General features: G+C 36.7%; 1 protein-coding gene across 6 annotated transcripts in view; it reads right to left on the bottom strand.

The window, feature by feature from the left end:
* The window catches only part of MTSS1 (MTSS I-BAR domain containing 1), a 219972-nt gene that overhangs the window by 6896 nt on the left and 189467 nt on the right, over positions 1-23609 (bottom strand). For all 6 annotated transcript variants that reach the window (XM_074265847.1, XM_074265864.1, XM_074265871.1 and 3 more), the window contains exons 7-10: positions 15157-15314; positions 9170-9277; positions 7899-7996; positions 4019-4229 (exon numbers count right to left, since the gene is read on the bottom strand). In XM_074265847.1, the coding sequence (XP_074121948.1) occupies positions 4019-4229; positions 7899-7996; positions 9170-9277; positions 15157-15314 (575 nt within the window). The remainder of the gene's footprint in view (positions 1-4018; positions 4230-7898; positions 7997-9169; positions 9278-15156; positions 15315-23609) is intronic.

Below are 23609 nucleotides of genomic sequence, written 5' to 3'. Positions count from 1 at the left end.
ACCATTTCTCTAAACTGGCCACTCACCTGCACAATTCACTGCACTGTGCACGCCTGGGGAGGTTGTAGTCTATATAACAGCAAGGATGGTGAATCTGGATCCAGAAGATCCAGGAACAAAGGGCAGGGACTCCATCCCATGGTCCATGAACTAAATTTAATTTTTTTAATATTCTGATAACTGTTATTTCAATATAATTTGTCTCCTTGGCAATCTTGTATCTTTTATTTTATACATTTAAAAATATTCTGAGAATACAGGACAAAATCCACCAGGTTGTCAAAGGGAATCCATGGGGGAAAAAAGGTTAAGAACTCTTGAGGTAGCTGATTTCTGAGGTCTTCTCCACTCTGTAATGGTATCCCTATTACATGGGCAATTGTAGGAAAGATGTCTCACTTGGTCAGAAGCCAGAAAGGGAACTTGATTTGCTTTGTTTAAATCTTCTTGTCACTTAGGAAACTATATTTTTCCCATTAAACCTCTGCTGTTTATGAGTCTAATTTCTACCAACATAGGCTTGTACCCTTGCTCCCCAGCATCTTCGTCTAAAGCATTCAAATATGGTTTGATTAGCAGCTTTTATGTCTCCTACATGTATTCTTGACCTTGTAAAGATAAATTGATTTTGGCGATTATGGGTATTATTTTTTAAAAGCGAATTTCCTATTCTTTTCTGCATTTCCTTAATCCCTTGATAATTTGTTAAAATGAAGAAATCTCATCCCAATCCATTGGACTGTCTCTAGTATCAGGAACTGAATCTAGTATTAGGAACTGAAAACCCAGTGAATGGCATGTGAAAGACATCAAATTGCTGTTTCTACCTATTCTTACAATCTTAGACTACTGGCAGGCTCCTGAGGAGGTGAGAAATTTTCATTGTCTTTAAACATACTATTTAACTCAGGAGATCCATGAAGCTCTGTGGCTTTCCTTGCCAAAAGATCACATGCAAATGGCTGGTGGGTTCAGTCTAGTCTTCCCTGACATTTGTTAAGGGGAAAAAATGATCTAGTACAAGTCACTTCCCTTACAGAGTCAGGAGACCTGCTATTCCATCACAAATAAACTGTGTGACCACCTCCATAAAATGGGAATAATAGTGACACTACCTATTGCACAAGGCTATTAATAGGAAAGTCTGTAAATCTTAGTGCATTCTAGGAATAAAAGTTACTATTATTATTATAATTATTATTATTGACTTTTGTCCATCTAGTTCAGATACATTTTACTAGAAAAATAATTTGCGAGCAATTCTAAAACTCTAAGTTTAATAAGGATAAGGTATTTTTATCTGCTTATTTCTACCATTTCTTTACTTTTTTTTTTTTTTTTTTTGGATTTGAGACAATTGTTATTAAAAAAACAAAACCTACTACTCTGATTTCTGGTTTTTGGCAAGTGTTAACTTTAAACTTTAAATAATTACATTGTTATTAGGGAACATGTACTCCATTTGTAGGTTCATGTCTTTTTTGAGTGGGAGGATAAAAGTTAAGGGAAAAAAGATGAAGGATGGGGAGGAAATAGAAAACAAAATCAAATAATTTTAAAAGAAATGTCCAATTCAGATAATGCTAAATAAAGGAAAGAAATGTGGCAACTCTCTCGATATATTTTACATCAGTAATCTCTATATTTTAGTGGAAAACACCAAGGGCCTATGATACTTAGCAGATGACTTATAAGATCCTATCTGTGACTGCTGAAATCTACCTGTTTGTAAGGCAGGAAATAGCATCAAGGACAAAGTGCTGCCAATCATTGAAATAAAGGACAGGAGATAAAAGGAGAAAAGGCACAAGGGCTTTAAAGAAGAAGGGTGGTATATTTAGGGAGCAGATAGATGGAACTGCTAAGGAGGCCTTATGGAGGACCCTGATGCTGAGAACTGGGTGGTACCTGAGAGTGGCTTGGGGGAAATGTACATTTGGAATCAGAAAAACTGGGTAAGTAATTCCAGCTCAGCTACTCATTGTCTTTGTGACCTTAATTAAGCAAATCATCTCCCTTTTATGGGCCCTTCCCTTCTGAGACTACTTTCTATCTATTCTCTATCTACTTTTGTATGAATCTTGTTATTTACATGTTGTCATTCTCCAAACAGGATTTCCTCAAGTGTACCCTGACTTTCTCTTTATCTAAAATTCTGGGCACATATAAATAAATTCTTTACACAAATTCTTGATCCTCAAATTCTTTTTGATTGAGCTGACTTTTGAAAACTAACCAAGTGTCACTAACAGGAATTATCTGAGATAACTAGCTTTTAAATTTACTTTGATTCTTCCGAAAAGAGTTCTCTACTGAGTCCCTAAACAATAATATTAGAAGCCATGATGTTCTATTTCAATTTGTTAGTCTTCAAAGGTAACACTCAAGGCCAATCATCCATGGCAAGATAAGCATGGGGGGGTTTGCGCATTTATTTTGCTCAAGCTCTGCTACACAATGCTATAAACAAAATTATGTCCACTGATTAAAAACAAACACCAAATTACACTGCGCAGCAGAGCAGCCCCTTGAAAAATGTAAGAATCCCTTCATCGTTCTAGCCCAGCAGATTTTTCTGCCTGTGGGACATGCACGTTGCTTCTTGTTGCACAGAGAGGAGGGAGAAAGCAGGACACTTGAGGAATAAAAGCCCAAATAGCACCAGCAATAAGAGGCAGGCATTCTCTCCCAGGAGGAAAAAAAAAGAGAATTCTAGACATTTTGACTCTTGCCTTGAAGATAATTCTCTGTGCTCCCAGAATGGAAAGAGTTAAGTACCATTACCAAAAATAACAGGAGAAAAATGGGCAGCTGAATATTTAGATTCAAGGGAAAAAATGGGAGGGGGGAGAGAGGGGAAGAATGTATATTCAGGGTGTATTTTAAACAAGATTTATTCTATGAGGTTGTTCAGTATAAGGAAGAAATTTTTCTAATTATTAGAAAATGGAATGGGATGCCTTAGTAATTGGAAAGTTCTCTATCAAAGGAAAAATTTAAACAAAGGCTGGATGACAATCGTTGGGGAATGTTGTAAAAGTTCTTCAAACATCCTTGATATATATATATGTGAGCTAAGAGGCCTGAGATTTTATGCAAAGTAGCTCTTATCTCCCCCAGGACATAAGGAGTTGCAAGTACCAGGGAGAAAAGGACATGAGTTGTGAATAATAAAACTCATGAAAGCAAGTTAAATCTTGGATTCTGAATGATCAGATTTGGAAGGTATAGTGGGTCTGAGCAAACAACATAATATGGATTAGCGAGTGTTGTGAGCCTGGGTTCTATGCTACTGAGTAGTTATATGCTACTAAGTGCTGAGCAAGAAGCAAATTTATCGATGCTCAGGGGGACAAAAGGGTGACATAAGAGCAGTAGTTAATTACTAGTCATGCACTGGAGCACAGTACAAATGCAGTCACCATGCCCATGTTGGGGGAGCACAAGGTCCCCTAATCCAAGTGCTGTGCAAACAAGAAAGTCCATCCCTTCCCTTCTCTTCTCTCAGAATCAAGTGCTGACGTTAACTGAAGTTAATAGCGTAAAAAGCAAGAATTTCATGTTCTTCTAATGTAAGACTATTGTGCATATTTCAAGGATTCCTAGAATGGACAAAATTTCATAGAAGCCATGCCAGGTGGACCAGAAAAGGAAGAAGCCATGTGAAGTAGTTCACAATGAATTTGGGACTGTATGGTGTCCATCATTCATTCATCACCTGAGAGAACATTCGTGTTTATAAGCCTACCAAGACTGGCTCAGTTCTAGCTGCCTACAATGGAAAGCTCCTACCATCAGTTGGAAAAATCTTCTCAGTTACCCTCAGGAAAGGTGGGTGTAAATTCTATTTTTTAAAAAAAATTATTTTAGGGGACAAAACACTTCTTACAACTTGAAGACAAGGAAGAAGCTTCCTAGATGAGGAAACATTTCTGCTATGCCATGGAAAGGGTACAACGTTGGGTCTGGACTCATTCATGTCTGCCCCCACCCATGTGGGGAGTGGGGACCACCTTACCTGGTTGGGAGTTTCCGGCGGCATTGGGGATGGCGATTTGGATTGGAAGGCATCCTGGGATATGAATCCCGAGTCATGGGAGGACACACTCGACAGCCTCATAGGAGCCTGCTGGGGCAGATTGGAGCTTCTGTAGCGATAATGTGAACTGGGGGAATGAGAGTGTGAGCCACTTGATCGGGAGTCACTGCTGTTCACGCTGTTCAGGCTGCTGTGAAGGACAGAATGGGAGGGAGAAGGAGATGAGAAGGTGTCAAAGGCAAGGGAGCTTGCATTAACACAAAGTCCTTTCCTTCTTTTTTTTAATTAAAATTTTTAATATTATTTTTTTTTTTTACAAAGTTCTTTCTTAATACTTATCTAAATATTTCTGCCTCAAGTAGCAAAAGCCGGAAAAGCAACTGCAAAAGTCTGATTATGAAAAGCTATCCTGTTAGGATAAAGATGTGTCCAGACATCATGGATAGAGAGCTGGTCCTAGAGCCAGAAGAATGAAACGTATATCCTGCCTCTGACACACACCAGCTACATGATCTCCAAGGTTACACGTCAAAGAGAAGGTGTCCACATGTACTCGTGGAGAGAAGTGACTCACCTGGAGACCCCTAGATCACTGAAAACACAGGTCCAGTCTCTAAACCCCAGCCTATCCTGTCGGGGAGGGCAGAAGGCATTTATGGATAAGGAGGCTGGAGAAAATAAGCCCCATTTCTTGAGTCCTTTCATCGGGCACAAGTCAAGGAAGAACACTTGGCTGCAGGCTCATTAAGCTGACAGAAAGCCACTGAAGCATCAGGTCTAGAAGCTGGTGGGCTGAAAATTACTGTGCAGAAGCCCCGGTGTAAGGATGGACCACAAAGGCCACCCCGGCCTGCATTTGTCTGCAGGTGGCGACTACCTATGTGGTAAAAGGCAGGCTTTCCTGCCCGGAAACTTGCCCTGTGGTCCACAAACTGCGCTTGTGTCTACATGTCTGATCTCGAAGCTGTCTGTTTACCTGAGGGCTTTTCCCCTCATCAGCGGCAAAGACTCTGGGCGTTTTTTGCCTTTAAAAGCCATGACAAGTAATCTTCCCAGAATTTCCTAAAATTTTGGCTCATTTCAAGGTGATTCAAGGTTTGTGATGGAAAGGGCCATCTGCATCCAGAGAGAGAACTGTGAAGACTCAATGGGGATCAAAGCATAGTATTTTCATTTTTTTCTTGTTTTGTTTTTTCTTTCTTATTTTTTTTATCTTTTGATTTGATCTGATTTTTCTTGTGCAGCATGACAAATATGGAAATATGTTTGGAAGAATTGCACCTATTTAACCTATCTCAGATTGCCTGCAATCTTAGTGAGGGGAAAGGGAGAAAAATTTGGAACATAAGGTTTTGTAAAGGTGATTGCTGAAAACTATCTTTACATGTATTTGGAAAAAATAAAATACTATTTAAAAAAAAGAAATTTACTAAAGACCATTATAGTCAATAGTGTCTTGGTCTTAGACACCACAAGACTGGATTCAAGTCTCATCTCTGACACATAAGGAGTTCTCTAAAAACCATAAATTGCAAAAAAGGTACCGACTTGCACTGACAGAATATCCTGCCATGTAGTTCCCCCTGTACTAATGAAATTAGAAATCCCAGTCCCTAGACCTATCCATTCCCATAAAGGGGAAAATGTTTTTGTTCCATTTTGGATGAAATAGTCTCAGTCTCAGGGTGGATTACCAAAAAAAAAAAAAAAAAAGTCAAAGATCATGTTTAGTAGTCTATCCTAACAAAACTTTCAACCCTAAGACAACAATATAAAGTATTGCTGTAAAACTGATTTCTCTTAGGCAGGAGAAAAGAGAAAAATAAATCCTTGTGAAAACATTTGTGGAGCCTAGATTCCTGGTACAAAATGCAAAGCTTGTGAAATCCTGATAGATTTTGTTTCCTTAAGCGCCAATGGGACTCCTGAACACAATGAGCTCTGGGAATAGACGTGGAAGCCCCCAATAGACAGATTTACAAAGTGTCCTTTCTCTCTGCTGCAACAATCAGTGGGCAGCCAATATTTCACTGGGACACATATAGAAAACATCCGATATACTAGGGGAAAAACTTCAGACTAGGGAAAAATAAATCTGAATGCAGTCCAAAATCTCAAATGGACACTGTTGCCAAAGGAATGCCAGCTGTGAGAGGAAGAAAAGCTTTAAGAAAAAAGGAACCATGAGTCTTTAGAAATGTCTTTCTCTCATCCCCTCAAACAGAATTTGCATTATGAATTCTCTGACAATTAATTTGAATAGCTCAGAAATGCTATCATGTTGCTACACTCAAAAAAGTGGGGGCTAACATGGTGGTGGAAATGGACATTGTTAGATGCAAAGCTAACTGCTGCTGGAGGGGGTCATTACCATGATTCTACATTTCCTTCCAATCAACTAAAAGAGGGCATTTAGACGATGAAAAGAAAGCACTCCTAGCAATCTCTCCCCAGGACACAGCTGATTCAGGAATTGCAGCATGATTTTCTATTCATATCAAGCCTTCAGGGAGAAAAAAAACCCATGTATTCATTTAAAAACTTAGTATTCTTGGCTTATGGTTTTCTCCCTTATTGATAAACATTTTTGACTTGTCAAAAAATGACAACCCCAAAAAACCAAAAAACAATCCCATCAACAACATTCCTAACAAGTGATCCTTCTACCATTTACTTGTCTCCTGGACAACACAACCATTGTGCTACTTATGTCCCTTTGAGACAAAAGCTACTTCCTTTAATATTATTTCAGGATATTGCATTGCTATATCTCTGTGTATTAACAGGTAGTTTGGTGGTTCTGTGATCCCTATTCACTGATGCAAAAGAAAGAATACTGAATTTGAAAGTGGATGACCTGGATTCAAATCCCCAATTTGGCCTTTTGTACCAACCCAAGAAGAATGTAATATTCTCTCTGTAAAATGAACAGAAAAATAATTTTTTTCCAGCTCTAAATCTATGCTCCCTCATATTATGACCTCATTGTATGTGACTATTTTTTGGGAAAAAAACACTCGTATATAGATATGGGAAAATATAACTATATTATTGGATTGGCTGATGTCTGGCTCTTAGAAGTAACCTAACCACTCACAGGGGCTGTTCACTTGGCTAAGGAGAAAAGAGAACAGACACAAAAGTTCAAGTGCACAGAGAGATTTTTTAAAAGTCACAACAAGGTGACATCCATGCATCCTTCTCACACGGAAGGCAGAAAAATCAAGCAGGGGGATGGAATGCTAGCAAGCCATTCTGCTGGAAGAAAATATTTTTGAAGACATGAGCTATTTCAGCAAATGCAATCAACACAAAACTATTTAGACTGTGATTATTTGAGCTAAATAAGTGACAAAGACAAAAAATATGCTCTTTTTACTTTTCCTACCTGCCAGGTTATAGTAAAACCAAGTAATAAGTAATTCATCTCTTTATACTTTATCATCTAGAATAGTAGCTTGGTTACAAGTAACACAGAAGTAATAATTCACTTTAATAACATCACAAGCAAACAACCCAAACTGACAAATCTACAAGTCCACTGCCAGATAATTAAGGGATAATGGAGTCTTTATATATATATATATATATACATATATATATATATATATATATATATATATATATATATATACACACACACACACACACATATATATGTATATATATGTATATGCATGTATATATGCATGTATATATGTATGTATACACACATATGTATATATATATATATATATATATATAGAGAGAGAGAGAGAGAGAGAGAGAGAGAGAATAGATCGATTCTATATTGGTTCCTTATTAGCACTTGGAAAAACAAAGTCACTCTTTGTTAGAAATTTATTTCAAGTTCACTTACCTACAAACACTTGATTTTCTGGACATGGTTGTACTGGGAGAAGATGGAGGAGTCTGATACGACCAACTGTAATCAGAACCTTTCAAATCTAGAATTACCTATTAAAACAAAGCCCAAAAAAGTCCATTTAGTGAGCTAGAAGCACTGAAGAGACTTTTTCACTGCCAACTAAATACGGAATCTGTCAAATGTGAACACACATCAAAAACAGGTTTTCACCAGGAAAGAAGAGAAACATTTTTTTTTCCTTTCTTTTTTAATGGCTCACAAAAGTGACTGACATCACTTATTGTTGAGAAAAACTTAAAAATTAATGGGAGAAAGCCCAAGAAATAAGGAGCTACACATTTACACTGATGGAGATAAAAACTCAGAAAGGTTCAAAGGGTAGTATAAAACCACTTTGTCACCCCTTGCCCCCAATCATTTGGCGTTTTCTTAGAGAGTCTCCATGTGTCTTAACTCTGTTCCAAGATTTGCTCTGGCATAGTAACAATTCAAATTAAATAGCTCCCACATGCTGCTTTTCACAAAAGAAAAAAATTTCAAACTTGACATGCAGTCAAAACATTCATTTCAGCACTGAAAAAAGTGGAAAGCTGTACAGATTCCATGTGCATATTTCTGATTTTTTTAAACATTAAAAAAGACAAATGAGTTATATCATCTCTTCCCTACTCTTAAAAATAATTTTTTTCAAAATAGCTTTAAATAGGAAAATTTCCAAATGTGTCCAAAGACTTTTCTGAGACAGAAATGATATTAAAAAAATCTGTAAGCATCAGACAACCAACATCATCTGTAGTCTAGAGAATAAAATTAAACAGAATGGAAAGTAAAATACCTACAATCTTCTATTCTGAGTTGTTGCTTCATACTATGGCAAGAAATTTGGCGCATGAACAAAAGCCAGAGTAGGATGGATAGCACAGCTTCTAAATTAAGTCTTTCAAGACAATGAAGTAGGAGCAGCATTGCAGGAACTCCTCTTGAGGTGTTAAGAGTATCGAGTTCTGCCCAGTTCTACCACTTACATTTATTTCTATATTTAAGCACCAATTAATTGTACTTAAGGCAATTAGTGCAAGTTTCTAAGAGGAGACTCAAAGCAGCCCAATATATTCCACATTTCTGTTCTGGCAGGGAAAAGAGGAAAAGCATTCTTCAGGAAAAAATGGCTGCCTTAGATGGCCAAGTTACTAAAAATAGGAACAGCATTAAAGAGCTGGTATGGCCTGATCTCTAAAGCCTTCTTCTCCCAGGATGCTCACCTGCTCACTTGAGGATGGTAATTTGTGGGGATCCATGGTGAGGCTCTTTAGATCTTCAGATATGGTCTGGAGATGAGTTATTTCTCCCAACATGGAGATTTCCTCTTCCTGAAGTAATTAAAAAACCACATCCTTTATATTATGCTCTTGAAGTCAAAGATCTTTTTTAGAACACAGGCCATGTATATGCAATTTTCTTTCTGATCAAGGTAAACCCGGTATGATGCTGCATTACTAAATTACATACTAATTTAAATTAATGGATGAAAGAGATCCATATATCAGGCTAATAATATTAGACAAAACAGATTTCATAGCAAAAAAAGTATTAGGAAAATTAAACAAGTGTTAAAGTGGAAACAGTAAGAGATTGGATGATAGGAGATCTCCACTGAAGTCCCAGTTTTGCTACTTTTTAGTTTGGGGAATCAACAAGTGAATGAATGAGCATTTAATAAGTGCTAATTAATTAAACTCTATAGTAAGTGCTAGGATTATAAATATAAAAATCAAGACAGTCCTAACTCTCAACTGACAGTACTGAGAGAAATGGAAATGATATGACCAACTATACTCAGAGCCTTTCAAATCAAGGATTACCTAATTAAAAAAAAAAAAGTCCATTTACTGAAGAGGAGAATTTTTATTACCAATTGAATACAGACGTGTCAAAATTGAACACATGTCAAAAACAGGTTTTTACCAGAAGATCTGAGACACAGAAATGGTGCTTAAAAAAATCTGTATGTATCAAACAACCAGCATCATCTATAGTTCATTGGATCCCATGATTCTTATATTTTAATAAGGGATTTAGCACACATAAGGGAATGATAGCCAAGAGATAACACTTTGAAGCAAAAAGTTACAAAAATGGCAACTTGGGGCAAATAATTTCACTACTCTGGTTATGGGATTATTGATCCTAGAGGATTTGATGGTCTCAAAGGTCCTTTTAGATAAGAAATTCTTTTAAATTAGTCCAAAAAGATAAAAGGCAATCAGAAATAAAAACCAATTAACAATTTATGAATTAAGCATTTTAAAAGTATATATCACATGCCAGAGATTGTATTATAGGTGGTAGATATAAAGATAAAAGTGACCTAGCCCTTGTCTTTAAGGAGTTTCTGTTCCAAACAATATGAAACAAAGCATGAAAAAGAGGATTACAAGACTACAATTAATGGCCGATTGAGACTTTTATACTCGGCTATCAAAACGTTAATGAAGAGATTAATGCTAAAATTAGAGTAGAATGTACAAATGAAGATTTGTAGAAGAACACATATACTTTCTTTTCAAGTGCTTCCAAGTTGATTATACCCTGGGATTCAAAAATGTCTTTATAGTAAAAATAAAATGGCACTAAAAATAGCATATTCTCAGCTTAAAGCTCAATAAAATAAGAACAAAAAAAAAAGCACACACATACCCAGAGTTGAAAAGTACCCAAACACCTGCAAATTAATTAACATTGTCTTGAATAATATGCTTGAGTTAGGGTTTGAAATCCAGAATTAAATGATAAAATGTTTAAGACGGCAAAATATATTTTAAATGTAGAAGACATTATTAAAGAAGTACTTGGAAAAAATTACTGTTCGCTGCCTGTTTTAATAAGAAAGCAAAAGAAAAATAACAAATTAAGTCTCTACCTAAACAAAAGGGAACAAAGTAATAAATCAAAAGAAATAAATGAAGGGGAGAGGGCGACGACTGCAAACTGAAATAAAACAGACAAAATGACCAGACTACTTTTTAAAAATGTGTTCTTGGAAAATGCTTGCAAAACTGACCAAACATTAGCTGAATTAAGAGAAGAGAGAGAAGAAACACAATCAGGATTTAAAAATGAACCAATACTCCAAAAAGCTTTTTTTTTTTTTTTTTTTAAAGGAGAAGAGAAGAATCTTAATTTTGCCTTTATACTAACAAATTTATCAAAGATGGTATTATTTGGTATGACTTTAGTGTCATTTTGCATTTACTATGAAAATCTTTTTGGAGTTCTATCATTTAATCAATATAAGAATGTCAAGTACTGATAAGACCATGAGATCCTATGAACTACTAAAATATAAGTGGCCCATAATAATAATTTGTTCAATCATTTTCAGTCACGTTTGATGCTTTGTGAGCCTATTTGGGGTTTTCTTGGCAAGATACTGGAGTCATTTGCCATTTCCTTCTCTAGCTTATTTGACAGATGAAGTAAATTGAGGAACACAGGGTTAAGTGACTCACCTAGAGTCATATAACTTCTAAGTGTCTGAGATCACATTTGAACTCAGGAGGATGAGTTTTCTTGATTCCAGGTTGGGCACTCTATCCATTGAGACACCCATCTACTCTTATAATACACAGGATTTTTTTTTAAATAGGTAACATTTATACAGAACTTTAAAGTTTGCAAAGTGTTTTACAAATATTAATTCATCTGAGCCTGGGAAGGAGGTATTGTTATTATATCTATTTTACAAATGAGGCAAACAGAGATTAAGTAGGTTGCCCAGGGTCACACAGCTACAAAGTATATGAGACTGAATATGAACTAGTCAAGAGTGTGAATCAATCAAGATTACTATCTTTAAAAATGTAATTTTTTTTCCCCTGAGGCTGGGGTTAAGTGACTTGTCCAGGGTCATACAGCTAGGAAGTGTTAAGGGTCTGAGACCAGATTTGAACTCGGGTCCTCCTGAATTCAGGGCTGGTGCTCTATCCACTGCGCCACCTAGCTGCTCCTAAATATGTAATTAAAAAAATAAAATTACACAACAAAATATAAACTGAAAAAAATGGGTAAAAACAATGAACATAATTGATAAAAATATAAATATGTAAAATTAGTACTCAAAGGAGATGGAATATACAAGAGGAGGAATAATTCATCACATGGAAAAATGTGTAGACCACTGACAATTTTATAAAGTCCACACAGAAGAATCTTTAGGTTACCTTTATATACCTGCTGAATCAGCAAAAATAAATGAAAACTTGTAGAAGGTTGCATAAATTGATGCATTTTTTTCTACAAAAATTACAATTTTTTTAAAAAGGGATATAAAATTATTTATGACCTTCAATTTGATAACTAACTAGTAAAAAGAATGTTAGATTTAGGAGTCTGGCAAATCTGGGCCCAGATCCTGTCTCTGACACTTCTTGTAACCAAAGGTAAGTCTTATTTAAACCCTTTTTTTTTCATCTGGGGAGAAGAATAGCTATAGAAATCTACATATTTTTTATGAGACTCAAAGAGATAATATACATGTAGTGCTATATAAAAATCAATATAACAAAATTACTATATTCTACATTATATTACTGCTTAAAATATCAAAATAAAATTCAAATGAGTTAGCATGTAAAGTGCTTTGTAAACTTTAAAGTGCTTATATAAATGCTAGCTTATCAATATTATTATTATATAATATTTATTATTCCATCTTTGAGTAGAAATAATCCTAAGGGTAAGTGATAGGAGAATAATCTGGAAAGAATAACCACATAGCAGTGATATTTGTAATAGGGAAAAATAAAATTAACATAAATGCACAATAATATTTAAGCAATACTGTTTCTAAAAACTCCCATTTCTATTGCTTTGTATAATTTACAAAGGGCATTCCTCACAGACATAACATAGCAAATCATATAATTATTAAAAACCACATGTATTGTATAAGACTGCTTGCCATCTTGGGGAAGGGGTAGAGGGAGGGAAAAGTCTAAACAGAAGTGAGTGTAAGGAATAATGTTGTAAAAAATTACCAAGGAATATGTTCTGTCAATACAAAATCAATGATCTGTGCACATAATGATTACAACTAGGTTAAAATTCATTTATGTTCAATTCCAATTTCCTGTGTTGCACAAATTATCTAGTTGACCTCTAACTCTTGAGATTCTAAGTTAATTAATCTGTGTGTATATATGTGTGTGTGTGCACGCACATATTTATCAAGTCCCTACTGTGTGCTAGGCATTGTGTTAAGTATGGGGATACTGTGCTATTGGTAATGTCCTTGCTCATTTAATAAATGGGTTCCATTACATCTCCAATTAAATGTTTTATTGACATCTCATTTTATCATAACTTAACCTCTTCCTATTTCTCATATTCTTCCTTTTTCCTGTCCTCTATGACCTAGCTCCATAAACTTTCTCAAACACAAGACTCCACCTCCCACCTTCAAGCCAGTGCCCTGGCTAGCCCCCACGCTTCTGGGCCTCTTCCTCCAAGGTTCAGCTCCCATAACTGAGCACTTTGGAATGATGGCCAAAGGGCTATAAAACTGGGTATCCCCATCAATCCAGCAATATCAGTACTGGGTTTGATTCCAAAGAGATCATAAAAGACAGAAAAGGATCCACAAGAGCAAAAAATGTTTGCAGCAGCTCTTCTGTATTGGAAATGAATGGCTGCCCATCAATTGGGAACGGCTAAATCAGCTATAGTATATGAATGTAATGGAATATTATTGTTCCATAAGAAATGATTTTAGAAAAGCTTAGAAAGACTGACATGAACTGATGCTGAGTGAAGTGAACAGGCCCAGAACAGTAACAGCCACATTATGTGATGATCAACTATGACAAACTTAGCCCTTCTCAGCAATACACAGTCCAAGACAACACCAAGAGAACTGGGATGGAAAGTGCCCTGTGCCTCCAGAAAGAGACCTGAATATGGGTGGAAGCATAGTATTTTCACCTTTTTGTTTCCTTTTTCTTTTTCATGATTTTTCCCCTTTTGTTCTGATTTTTCTTTCACAATATGATATATATGGAAACATGTTCAAAATGACTGTACATGTATAACCTATATCAGACTTCTTGCTGTATTGGAGAAAGAAGAGAAAAAATTTCTAACTGAAAATCTTCTACAAATTAATGTGGGAAAACTATCTTTATATATAACTGGAAAAACAAAATACTATTTAAAAAAGATTCAGGCCTCATCTTACCTTCTGCAGGTCTTTCCAGGGTCCCTCCTTAAGCTTCTTTCTCTCACAGATTACTTTCACACACACTCTGTACAGTTTGCACGTACTTGGGCATTTACACATTATCTCCTCCATTAGAATGTGGATTTCTTGAGAACAGGGACTCTGTATCATTTAGCATAGACCCTGGCATATAACAAGTGCTAACAAAATGCATGCTGACTGATAAGTCACTCACTCTTCTTTTAGAGGTATCAAACACTGGGCTCACAGGGAGCACGGGACCCACAACACTCACGAGTGCTGCCCGAACCTGATTAAAATGTAGTTCCTGTCTGAATTTTGTTTATGGGGAGAGAGTGGTGGGCCTGGAATCAGTAACACCTGAACGCAGAAGCTTCCTAGCTATGAGACCCTGGGCAAGCCACTTAACCCATTTGTCCAGGATCATGCAGTTAATAAATGTCTGAGGTTAAATTTTAACTCAGAACTTCCTGGGAAAAATCACTTAATCCCTTTTTTGCCTCAGTTTCCTTATCTATAAAACAGGGATAATAACTGCATCTACCTCCTTGGGGTTGTTATGAAAATCAGATGAGATAATAATTGTAAAAAACACTTAGCAGGGTGCTTGGGCGCATAGTAGGTACTAAGTACATGTTCTTATTATGTTTTTAAAAAAGAAAAAGTTTTCTAAATCAGCATGTGACCTGCAGAGATCTTTATATAAAGTTTAGGAGTTATATCTATTTGATTTTTATGGCTTAAAATTATTGTAAGGAACAAATCAAATAATGTATGTACATGTTATATAAATGTTTGTTATTATTATTATTATTTATTGTTATTATTATAGCTATAAGACACTAAAGCAGAACAGTTGTTGATCTGCATTGCTAGGAGGAAGTTCCACACTGGAAGCTCCCTACAATGACAAAACCAAAAAAAGTAATTCTGCAACCAGTTTCCCTCACGCTATAAAGGAAGATCTTCTACCCACCGGTAGTTTAAACCTTCCAGGACTTTAGCCCAACTTACAATCACTGGCCGTAGCATTGATATGAAGGCACAGAATCGGCCACGCTCCTCAATCAGGGCCTTTCTGACTGCCTGTTTCTCAGTTTCTTCCAGCAGAAGGTATTTATCATTGACATCTTGCAATGCGCTGTCCAACTGGGGCTGGATGTCTCCTCTTCCTGTATGGAGAAAGGAAAGCCACAAATACTGAATTTCACACGGCTGCTTCTGGCTCCCACCGCTCCACCCCTGGGTTCTTGTTTAAATCAAGGTTAGCCCCATGAGATTATTGCTTGGGATGAGAGACCTGTAATTTCCTTGTCTGAAGGGAAGCATGTTTCAGTCAGTAAGTTTAAGAAGATGAAGACCCTTCCTGCAGCATCCCTCACAACAGAATCCTTCAGCAACTAATCGCTGTGACCTAGAAACCGGGCAGATGAGCTCCCTCCAGGATTCGGGGGCCATGGGGACTCGCGCCCCGAACAAGGAGGGCCTTTGTGGACATTTCCAGAAGCAGATACAAGCAAGCCCTCCTGCATCAATCTCACCCAAAGGATTGTACCAGCAATAAATATTTCCTGGACAAAAAGGGAATTTCAGCCATCTCAGCTTGGGCGTCCATTGTGAACTGTTGGCTGGTTTAATTTCCCTTTGGAGATGAATTAAATGAGTCTTCTAAAAAGCAGACCTAATTTAACAAAGAGGTCCACATTCAATGCTTCATAAGGAAGAAATTTTAAGCTCTCTCAAAGGCTTGAGGTTTATGTTTGCTAAACTCTTAGCCATGTAAACCGCCTACAAACTTCCATTCCTTTCCCAAGGACACCAAAATTGGGGAATGGATGGATAAACAGTGTGGGCACTTTGCCTTTCCTTTTGTCTGCTTGGGCACGGGACACACAAAAAATAGCAATTCACCCAAATGACCATCTTGATCACAACTATTCTACATTAACTGGAGGAGAGGGCCAGAGAAGATGCTAGAGAAAGTTCAGGAATGAATTGTTTCTTATGAATGATAGGAAGTTTATATGGAGAAACTCACTTATTATATTTTCACCTAGAGAGCAGAAGTAAGAACAGTGGGTAATCACTAGCCCACAGGGAGGCAGGGTTCAGCCTTTCTTGATATTAGAGAAAGAAAACAGATGAAGCTGCGAAGAGGCTGATTTATGCTTGATTGAAGTGAAAAAAAAATCCCTAATAATTAGTTACCTCAAAGTAGAATGGTATCCTTCAAAAAAAGATAAGTGAGTTGCTCAGCACTATCAGTCTTTAAGTGGAGACTAGATCACCACTGTGAGATATTTGGAGAAATATCTGCCGTACTATGAGTCATACATATAAATGAAAATGTGACATCTGAAGTTCTTTTCCAACTGTATAATGCTACAGCTCTTGAAATGTGAGAACGGATCAATGCCATTGATCCAGCAAAGTAGATTTCTTACAAAACATTTAATTTAGAGAAAGCTGAGGGGCAAGTCCCTTCACAAGTACAGGAAGGGTTATGATTTAGAGAGCGACTTTTATAAGGTTATTCTTCCCAATCACTGTATTGGAAGGAAACTCAAAAAATGCTCTAGTTCAGCTCCAAGAACAAGAACTCCCAGAATATGGATTTCCTTCACCATCCTGCTTCTCCTCCTTTGCATTCTCTAGCTCACTAGTGTCCTTTCTATAATGTAGTAGCCAGATTTAAAGAAAATACTCCAGGAGAGGGGGAGAGAGAAAGAGAGAGGGAAGAAGAGGGAGAGACAGAGAAAGAAAGAAGGAAGGAAGGAAGGAAGGAAGGAAGGAAGGAAGGAAGGAAGGAAGGAAGGAAGGAAGGAAGGAAGGAAGGAAGGAAGGAAGGAAGGAAGGAAGGAAGGAAGGAAGGAAGGAAGGAAGGAAGGAAGGAAGGAAGGAAGGAAGGAAGGAAGGAAGGAAGGAAGGAAGGAAGGAAGGAAGGAAGAGAGGGAGGGAGGGAGGGAGGGAGGGAGGGAGGAAGGAAATAGAGAGAGAGAGACAGACAGATAGACAGACAGAGACAGAGACAGAGGTGGGGGGAGGGAAGGAAAGAATAAATTTTTAAAAAATTTCTTGGACTGAATTTATGATTTCAATGGGGTGGGAAGCTCTTGGTAAGGAATTTCCTTTACAAATCCAGCCTGATAGTCACCTGGGAATGTAGAAATCTCCCTGGGATGCTAAAGTAAGTGATTTACCCAGAAACATGGAGCCATTAATGCATAAGAGGTACTACATGAGCCCATTTCTTCCTGACTGTGAAGACAGCCTCTACCTACAAAATCATAGTGCCTCTGGGGGAATTCACACTAGGTTGAAAGAATATATAGTAAAACAATCAAACAGCATATGTGAGACCATATGGGATCTTTTCTAGGCACATTTTGAAATGTGCACCAGACACTCTTGCATCTGATGAACTTGGGTCTGACCTACCTAAACTAGCCTAATTGAGTACCATAAAACTCCCTAATTAGGAGCGATCATATATACACGGAAACAGGGGCTATAGCTAAGATCCTAGCTTTTAACACCTATTAGACTAACAAATCCATTTTTAGAAACATAATTTAATATAAAACTAATTGTGAAAACTTAATTCATGATATTGCTGCAAAATACCATCAAATCCTATATGCATGCACTTAAAAGTCAAAAGGCTGAATTAATTAGAAAATTCCAGGGTGAGCCCACCCTGAGTTGAGCCCAAACTCAGAAGAGAAAGGAAAAAAATAAATAACTATGCTGATTGGCTGAGATACAAGTCTTCAGAAAGAACTCTTTGGCCTTTTCTACTTATAAGAATTACATTCTTTGTAGGCAGACTGTTTTAGTTTTGTCTATCTAAACATGGTGATTGACACAGAGTAGGAACTTAATAAATTACTGAATCAATGAACAAATAAATAAATGAATGCTGAGATATTATGGTTGTCAACTCAGGTCAATAGTTAACAATCAATAAGCAAAGCAATTAGGATACAAAGAGACTCAAAAGGAATAACTATCACATAAATAGGAAATAATCACCAGAGAGAAGCCACTAGAATTAAGAAGGATTGGGAAAGGGTTCTTGTAGAAGGTCAGATTTTAGCTGGAAATTTCAGAAAGACAGGAAGTGATAAGAAAAGTACTAACAGAATTCTGATGGAGGACTAAATAAGTAACTTTTTAAATGGAAAGGTATACAATCTTCCCCTTAGGAACAGACATAAAAAAACAATGTCCATGAATACTTTAAAAAAAAATTTCTAATTAGATTATTCCCAAAGGGGGTGTGGTGCATTTTTCAAAACAAGAACAATTTGCAAAGGTTTCTCTGCATTTCTGCAGTGGCAGTGAATTCTGGCTGTGAACAAAACTGTCAGAAGCTAAAAAACCTTAAATATGAAAAGACTATGTGTTACTTTGTCCATCAACCTTAATAGCAAGGTGTTAGCTGGTTAAGATCCACCAAAGGAGTTATCTGTGAAATCTGAAGGTTGATAGACATGTCTGGGCCAGCCTGCCGATTTTACTGTAGGAGATAATAAAGCATAGAGCCAGATTTCACTCTGATGCAAAAGACTTTCAACATAGATAGAAAAAAAAAATCCACAATAACAAGGCCAGGACTGCCTTCTGGAGGTGGTGAAGCATTTTTAATAATCAATTTTAGTTATTTCTTGCTACTGAAGTAAGGATCAACTATACTCTTAAAAAACATACCCACCTACCACAAATCTGCCTCTTAGAAAGTGGAAAATATTAGGGCTACAGTAAATGGGAAAGATAATTTTTGAAACATAAATACACAATTTTTTTTTTAAAGAAAATCATTTCTCCTTTGATATTATGAAAAAGCAAAAGAGTTGAAAAAAAATCTGAACCATCCTCATTTAAATTTTTTTCATCTTTTAATAAGCCAAACAGCAGATTATTCATTAAGGAAACAGCATACAAGCCATTAATTAGCATCAATTTTTTTCCTATGGCACAATTCTGTACCCTTCTGCAATGACTGCCCACTGCCAACAATGCTGTGAGTCAAACTCTTAATCCAAGTCCTAAGAAATCACAGAAAACTAGCCAGATAGAGGATAGTGTTTGGTTGGATGTGATATTATCAATAATTCCCCTTTAAACCAAAAAGATACCCATCTCTAATATTTGGAACCACTGCCGCTGACTTAGGAAACAACCAAATTTGACTTGGGTTTCTAAAAGCAAACAACTTTATTTAGTGATTCAGATTACTCCTTATTTTGTTCTGCTGACAAATTCATCCTCCCTCCTAGAACTCTCTTCCTTTATGAATGCTCTGTGGAACTTCTGTACTAACCCACAAAGAACATTCTCACCTCTCCAACAAAGGACTCCCAGAAGTGTCGTCTTACAGTCAAAACCCTAATTCTAGATTGTTGCATGTGGCTCCCTTAGGGAAGTGGAAAGAAGTTTGGATTTGCAAAAAAAAAAAAAAAAAAAAAAAAAAAAAAAAAAAAAAAGGCCCTGGATTCAGCTATTACCTATAGGCCTTTTTATCTCTTTAAGATTCAGGTTCCTCATCCTATCCAAAGAATTTTGGATAATTCTTTCTAATTCTAAATAAATAGCCAACCGACTATCTGTGAGTCACTTTGCCAAACCATGATGATACAAAGCCAATTTTAGATTCTATAAGTACTTGTGTATGTATGTTTGAATGTGAATATACTATTTTCTTTTTTTCTTTTTTGGTTTTGCTTTTATATTTCCAGCCCTGGAATACTGTCACACAGTAGGCATTTCAAAAAATATTTGCTGATTGATGGATAGAAGAAAATGTAAAATGTATACAAAGTAAAAAAAAAAATTGGAGGAAGGGGTGGCAATAGTACCTGAGGTGGGTGGGAGAGGAACTTATATAAAGGCAAAGGGTCAGGAGATGGCAGATCGTAGAGGAAGAGGAATTTAAGCAGCAGTTTGGTGCGACTATAGATTGTGTTAAGGGAAATAAAACTTGGAAAGGTAGATTGGAGCCAGATTAATGAAGGGCTTTGAAATAACAAAGGACTTTGATTTTTATCTTAAAGGCATAGTTGAGCCAGCCAGGAGCTGGGGAAAGACAGGATCAGAACTATGCCCTAGGGATGATTCTCTGGCAGCTGTTTGGAAATGAGGAAGCAGGCAAATTGTGTTTTCTCCAGGTGACTTGACCATTCTCAATTCTGCAAGAACTGAACCTTGTTATCTGCTAATGTTGGAGCTGCATTTTGGATGGAAGACAGGTAATTAATTCCCACAATTGCTGTAAAAATAGATAGCATTTAGAGAAAATTTCTCTTCACATTTCTCATTGCACATTTCTTGGCCATTTTGCATTTATTTCATTCCAATTCCTTCCCACCCTCTTCTTGTATCAGTTATTTGCTTATGATCTTTCCCTAAATATTACTTGAGAATTGGGTCACCATCATCCGGCAGTCCTTAACTTTTAGCTTGATGCTTTGTATGTACATAATTGGAATTAAATAAACATTCATTGAGTAATCTAAATTAAAAGCTATCTGATGCTTCATTCATATTATTCACCTACACTACCTCTCTAGGAGAGGTTCATGACAGATGAGGAATACAGTCAAGTAACTAGTATAGCTGACCTTAAACAACAACACTTCCTTCAGGATTACAAAGGTGGAAGAAGAAAGCATAAGAAAAAAATTTTTAAGTTGTCAATCAAAAAACATTCATTAAGTGCTTGCTACATGTTAGACACTATGCTAAGAATTAGAGATACAAGGATGGGCAAAAGACATTCCCTGATTTTAAGGAGCTCACAATCTAATGAAGAGAACATACAAACAAGATGCATACAGGTTAAATAGAAAGTAATCAACAGAGAAAAGGCACTGGAATTGAAGACTGGGAAAAGCTTCCTGGGAGGTAGAATTTTTAGCTGACTTGGCAATGAGGAGGAAATGCACTCTGGTATAGGGGACAGTCAGTGAAAATTCTCAAAGGTGGGAGATTGAGGGTCTTGTGGTTAAGAGTATGTGGCAGATGTTAGGGGGCCGGGAGAGGAGTATATCTGGAAGAGCCCAGAAACTACAATATAAAGACATTCCACTCCAGGATTTTATCCCCAACCCTAGGAAGAGGATTCCTAGTCTTCCTTAATAACACTTTCTTCTTTCCCCAATTAAAAAAAAAACAAAACATTCTCTTCCTTTAGGGAAAGGTTACTAATTTTTTTGTATCCAGGATCCTTTTGAAAGCAAAATGCTTTTAAATGTATAAAGTATACAAATTACAAAAGAACAAATTATGATGAAATACAATTATCAAAACATTATTATTTTTTTTAAACAAGCAAGTATAGGAACCTTCAGTTAAGAACTGCTCCCATAAGGCCTAGGATAAATCTGCTACATTTTTCTTGATTTAGATTTAAGTGCTGCGTGAATAATTGCAGTTATCAGTACAGGAAAACACTATAAGGGTAAATTTTGGCACTGTGGGGGAGCCTATGAGAATCCTTACAAAATACTCTAATACTAAAATGACCCTAGGCTACATTGTGGTGAGTGGAGGGAAGTTTGGTGTTATATTTCAAATGAGGAATTCTCATTACAAACATATAGAATAAAGGCATTTTTCAAGACTTCAATAACTCTAAGATTTCTTAGCATCTTAGTGCAGAAGACTACTTTAATTCTCTCTCAATGGCCTCATCAACTCCAACGAATTTAATCATCATCTCTATGCAGATCTTCAGCTCCCGTTACTTTCCTGAACTTCGGCCTCTCATCCCCAAGAACTGTTGGATATTTCAAACTGGAGGTCAGTAGCTCGCCCCCCCAAATCCGCCCTCTACCAAAGGCGCTGCTTCTGGCAGGGACATCATGATTTTTCCAATCTCCCTGGTTCATCCCCCTCAGATCTTCATTTCTCTCTTCCCACAGAAGCAGTCTCTGCTCACATAGCGACCACTTTAGCTCAGGCTCTCATTACTACCTAGATTATAACAGCAGCCTCCGAATTGATGTCCGCCTCCAACCCAACTTTGGCACAGCTGCCAAAGGGGTTTTTTCTCCTTAAGCTCAGGTCCCACAACATTTTCCTCCTATGAAAACAAACTCCAAGGTCACCTTATTGCCTCTGGAATATATGAATTCCTATTTAGCCTTTTAAATCTTTCACACACTGGTTCTTCTTATACAGTAATCAGTCCCCTGTTTCTGTTACTCTATGGTTCAAACAAACTAGCTTTTTCCCCTCACACATGGCACTTTATCACCCATTTTAAGCTTTTGCACTGACTATCGATCCTATCTAAAATACTCCCTATCCTTCCCTCTATCTCATAAAACTCTTTACTTTCTTCCAAGGGACAGCTCTTTCTACTTTCAGCCCCTCCATCTTACCCAATTGCCAGCACGCTCTTAACTATAAAACATTAAATGATATTGCTCTTTCCCCTAAATTCTATTACAGTAATTCCTACAGCTGTATTATGATGTTTTGGAGTCCTTTTATTATAAAGAATGTCTTAATGTGTTAATGTTTTAATTAGCCTTGTGTTAAAAAATGAATGCTTAAAAATATTTTTAAAAACTTTTTGAAATTCTGGGAAGTTAGGAATGAGGATGACTGATTTTTCCATGTTAGTAACCGACCCTGGGCACCCAGCTTAGGGAACTGGACAACCAGAAAGAGCCCATATAGAGGAGCACACCGGGCTCAGCCCTGAGACTCAGCCCAGTGAAGACTTACCCACAGTTTCAGCTGGCAGGGAGGGACACACGATGAGAAAGTGCAGGATACACAATTGATACAAAAAGGAAAATAAAAAAGTCAAACTGGTATTCCAGCATTATTCCTACCTTTCATGTGTTAATAACTCAGGGCATGACATTTCTGTTAACATGACACAAGGACAACCACCAGCCAGCAAGGTGACCGAAGGCTCAATTTCTTGCTGGTGATTCATATTTTTTAACTTTTTTGGGTCCTTTTCATAAAGTGACAATTTATTCTTTATGCATATAATACTTCTCCACCTCTGAATAAAATAAGTCTAGAAGAGACTCCACCTTACAATACAAGTTTACATTGGATTTTTTAAAGGTAGATCTTATAATAACTAGATGATTTAGATGAACAGAAGTCCTTTCTGTCTCTAATATTCTACAATTACTATAATTTTTAAACAGAAATCTTAAACAATGTCTCAATACAACGTCAAACTTGGAATTAGGGTAACGAGTTGAAGAATAAAAGGAAAAAATAGAGGATCAAAATTGAAGTAAAGACAATTATATTGTTTAATTTTAGTACAATTTCTCAGGATCACTACTTCCTTCAATTAAGTTCAAGGATCATCTTCTACAAGAAGCTTTTTTGGATGCTCTTTAATACCAGTAACTTTATTCCCAAGCTATTTTGTATTTATCTACTTCATACATTTTTTTATTCATACATATACAGGGCGTTCCCAAAGTCTAAAT

This window comes from Sminthopsis crassicaudata, chromosome 1, assembly GCF_048593235.1.
Source record: "Sminthopsis crassicaudata isolate SCR6 chromosome 1, ASM4859323v1, whole genome shotgun sequence".
Taxonomy (NCBI): Eukaryota; Metazoa; Chordata; class Mammalia; order Dasyuromorphia; family Dasyuridae; genus Sminthopsis; species Sminthopsis crassicaudata.
The sequence above is the reverse complement of the archived record's forward strand: the minus strand, read 5'-3'. Positions and strand labels throughout refer to the sequence as shown.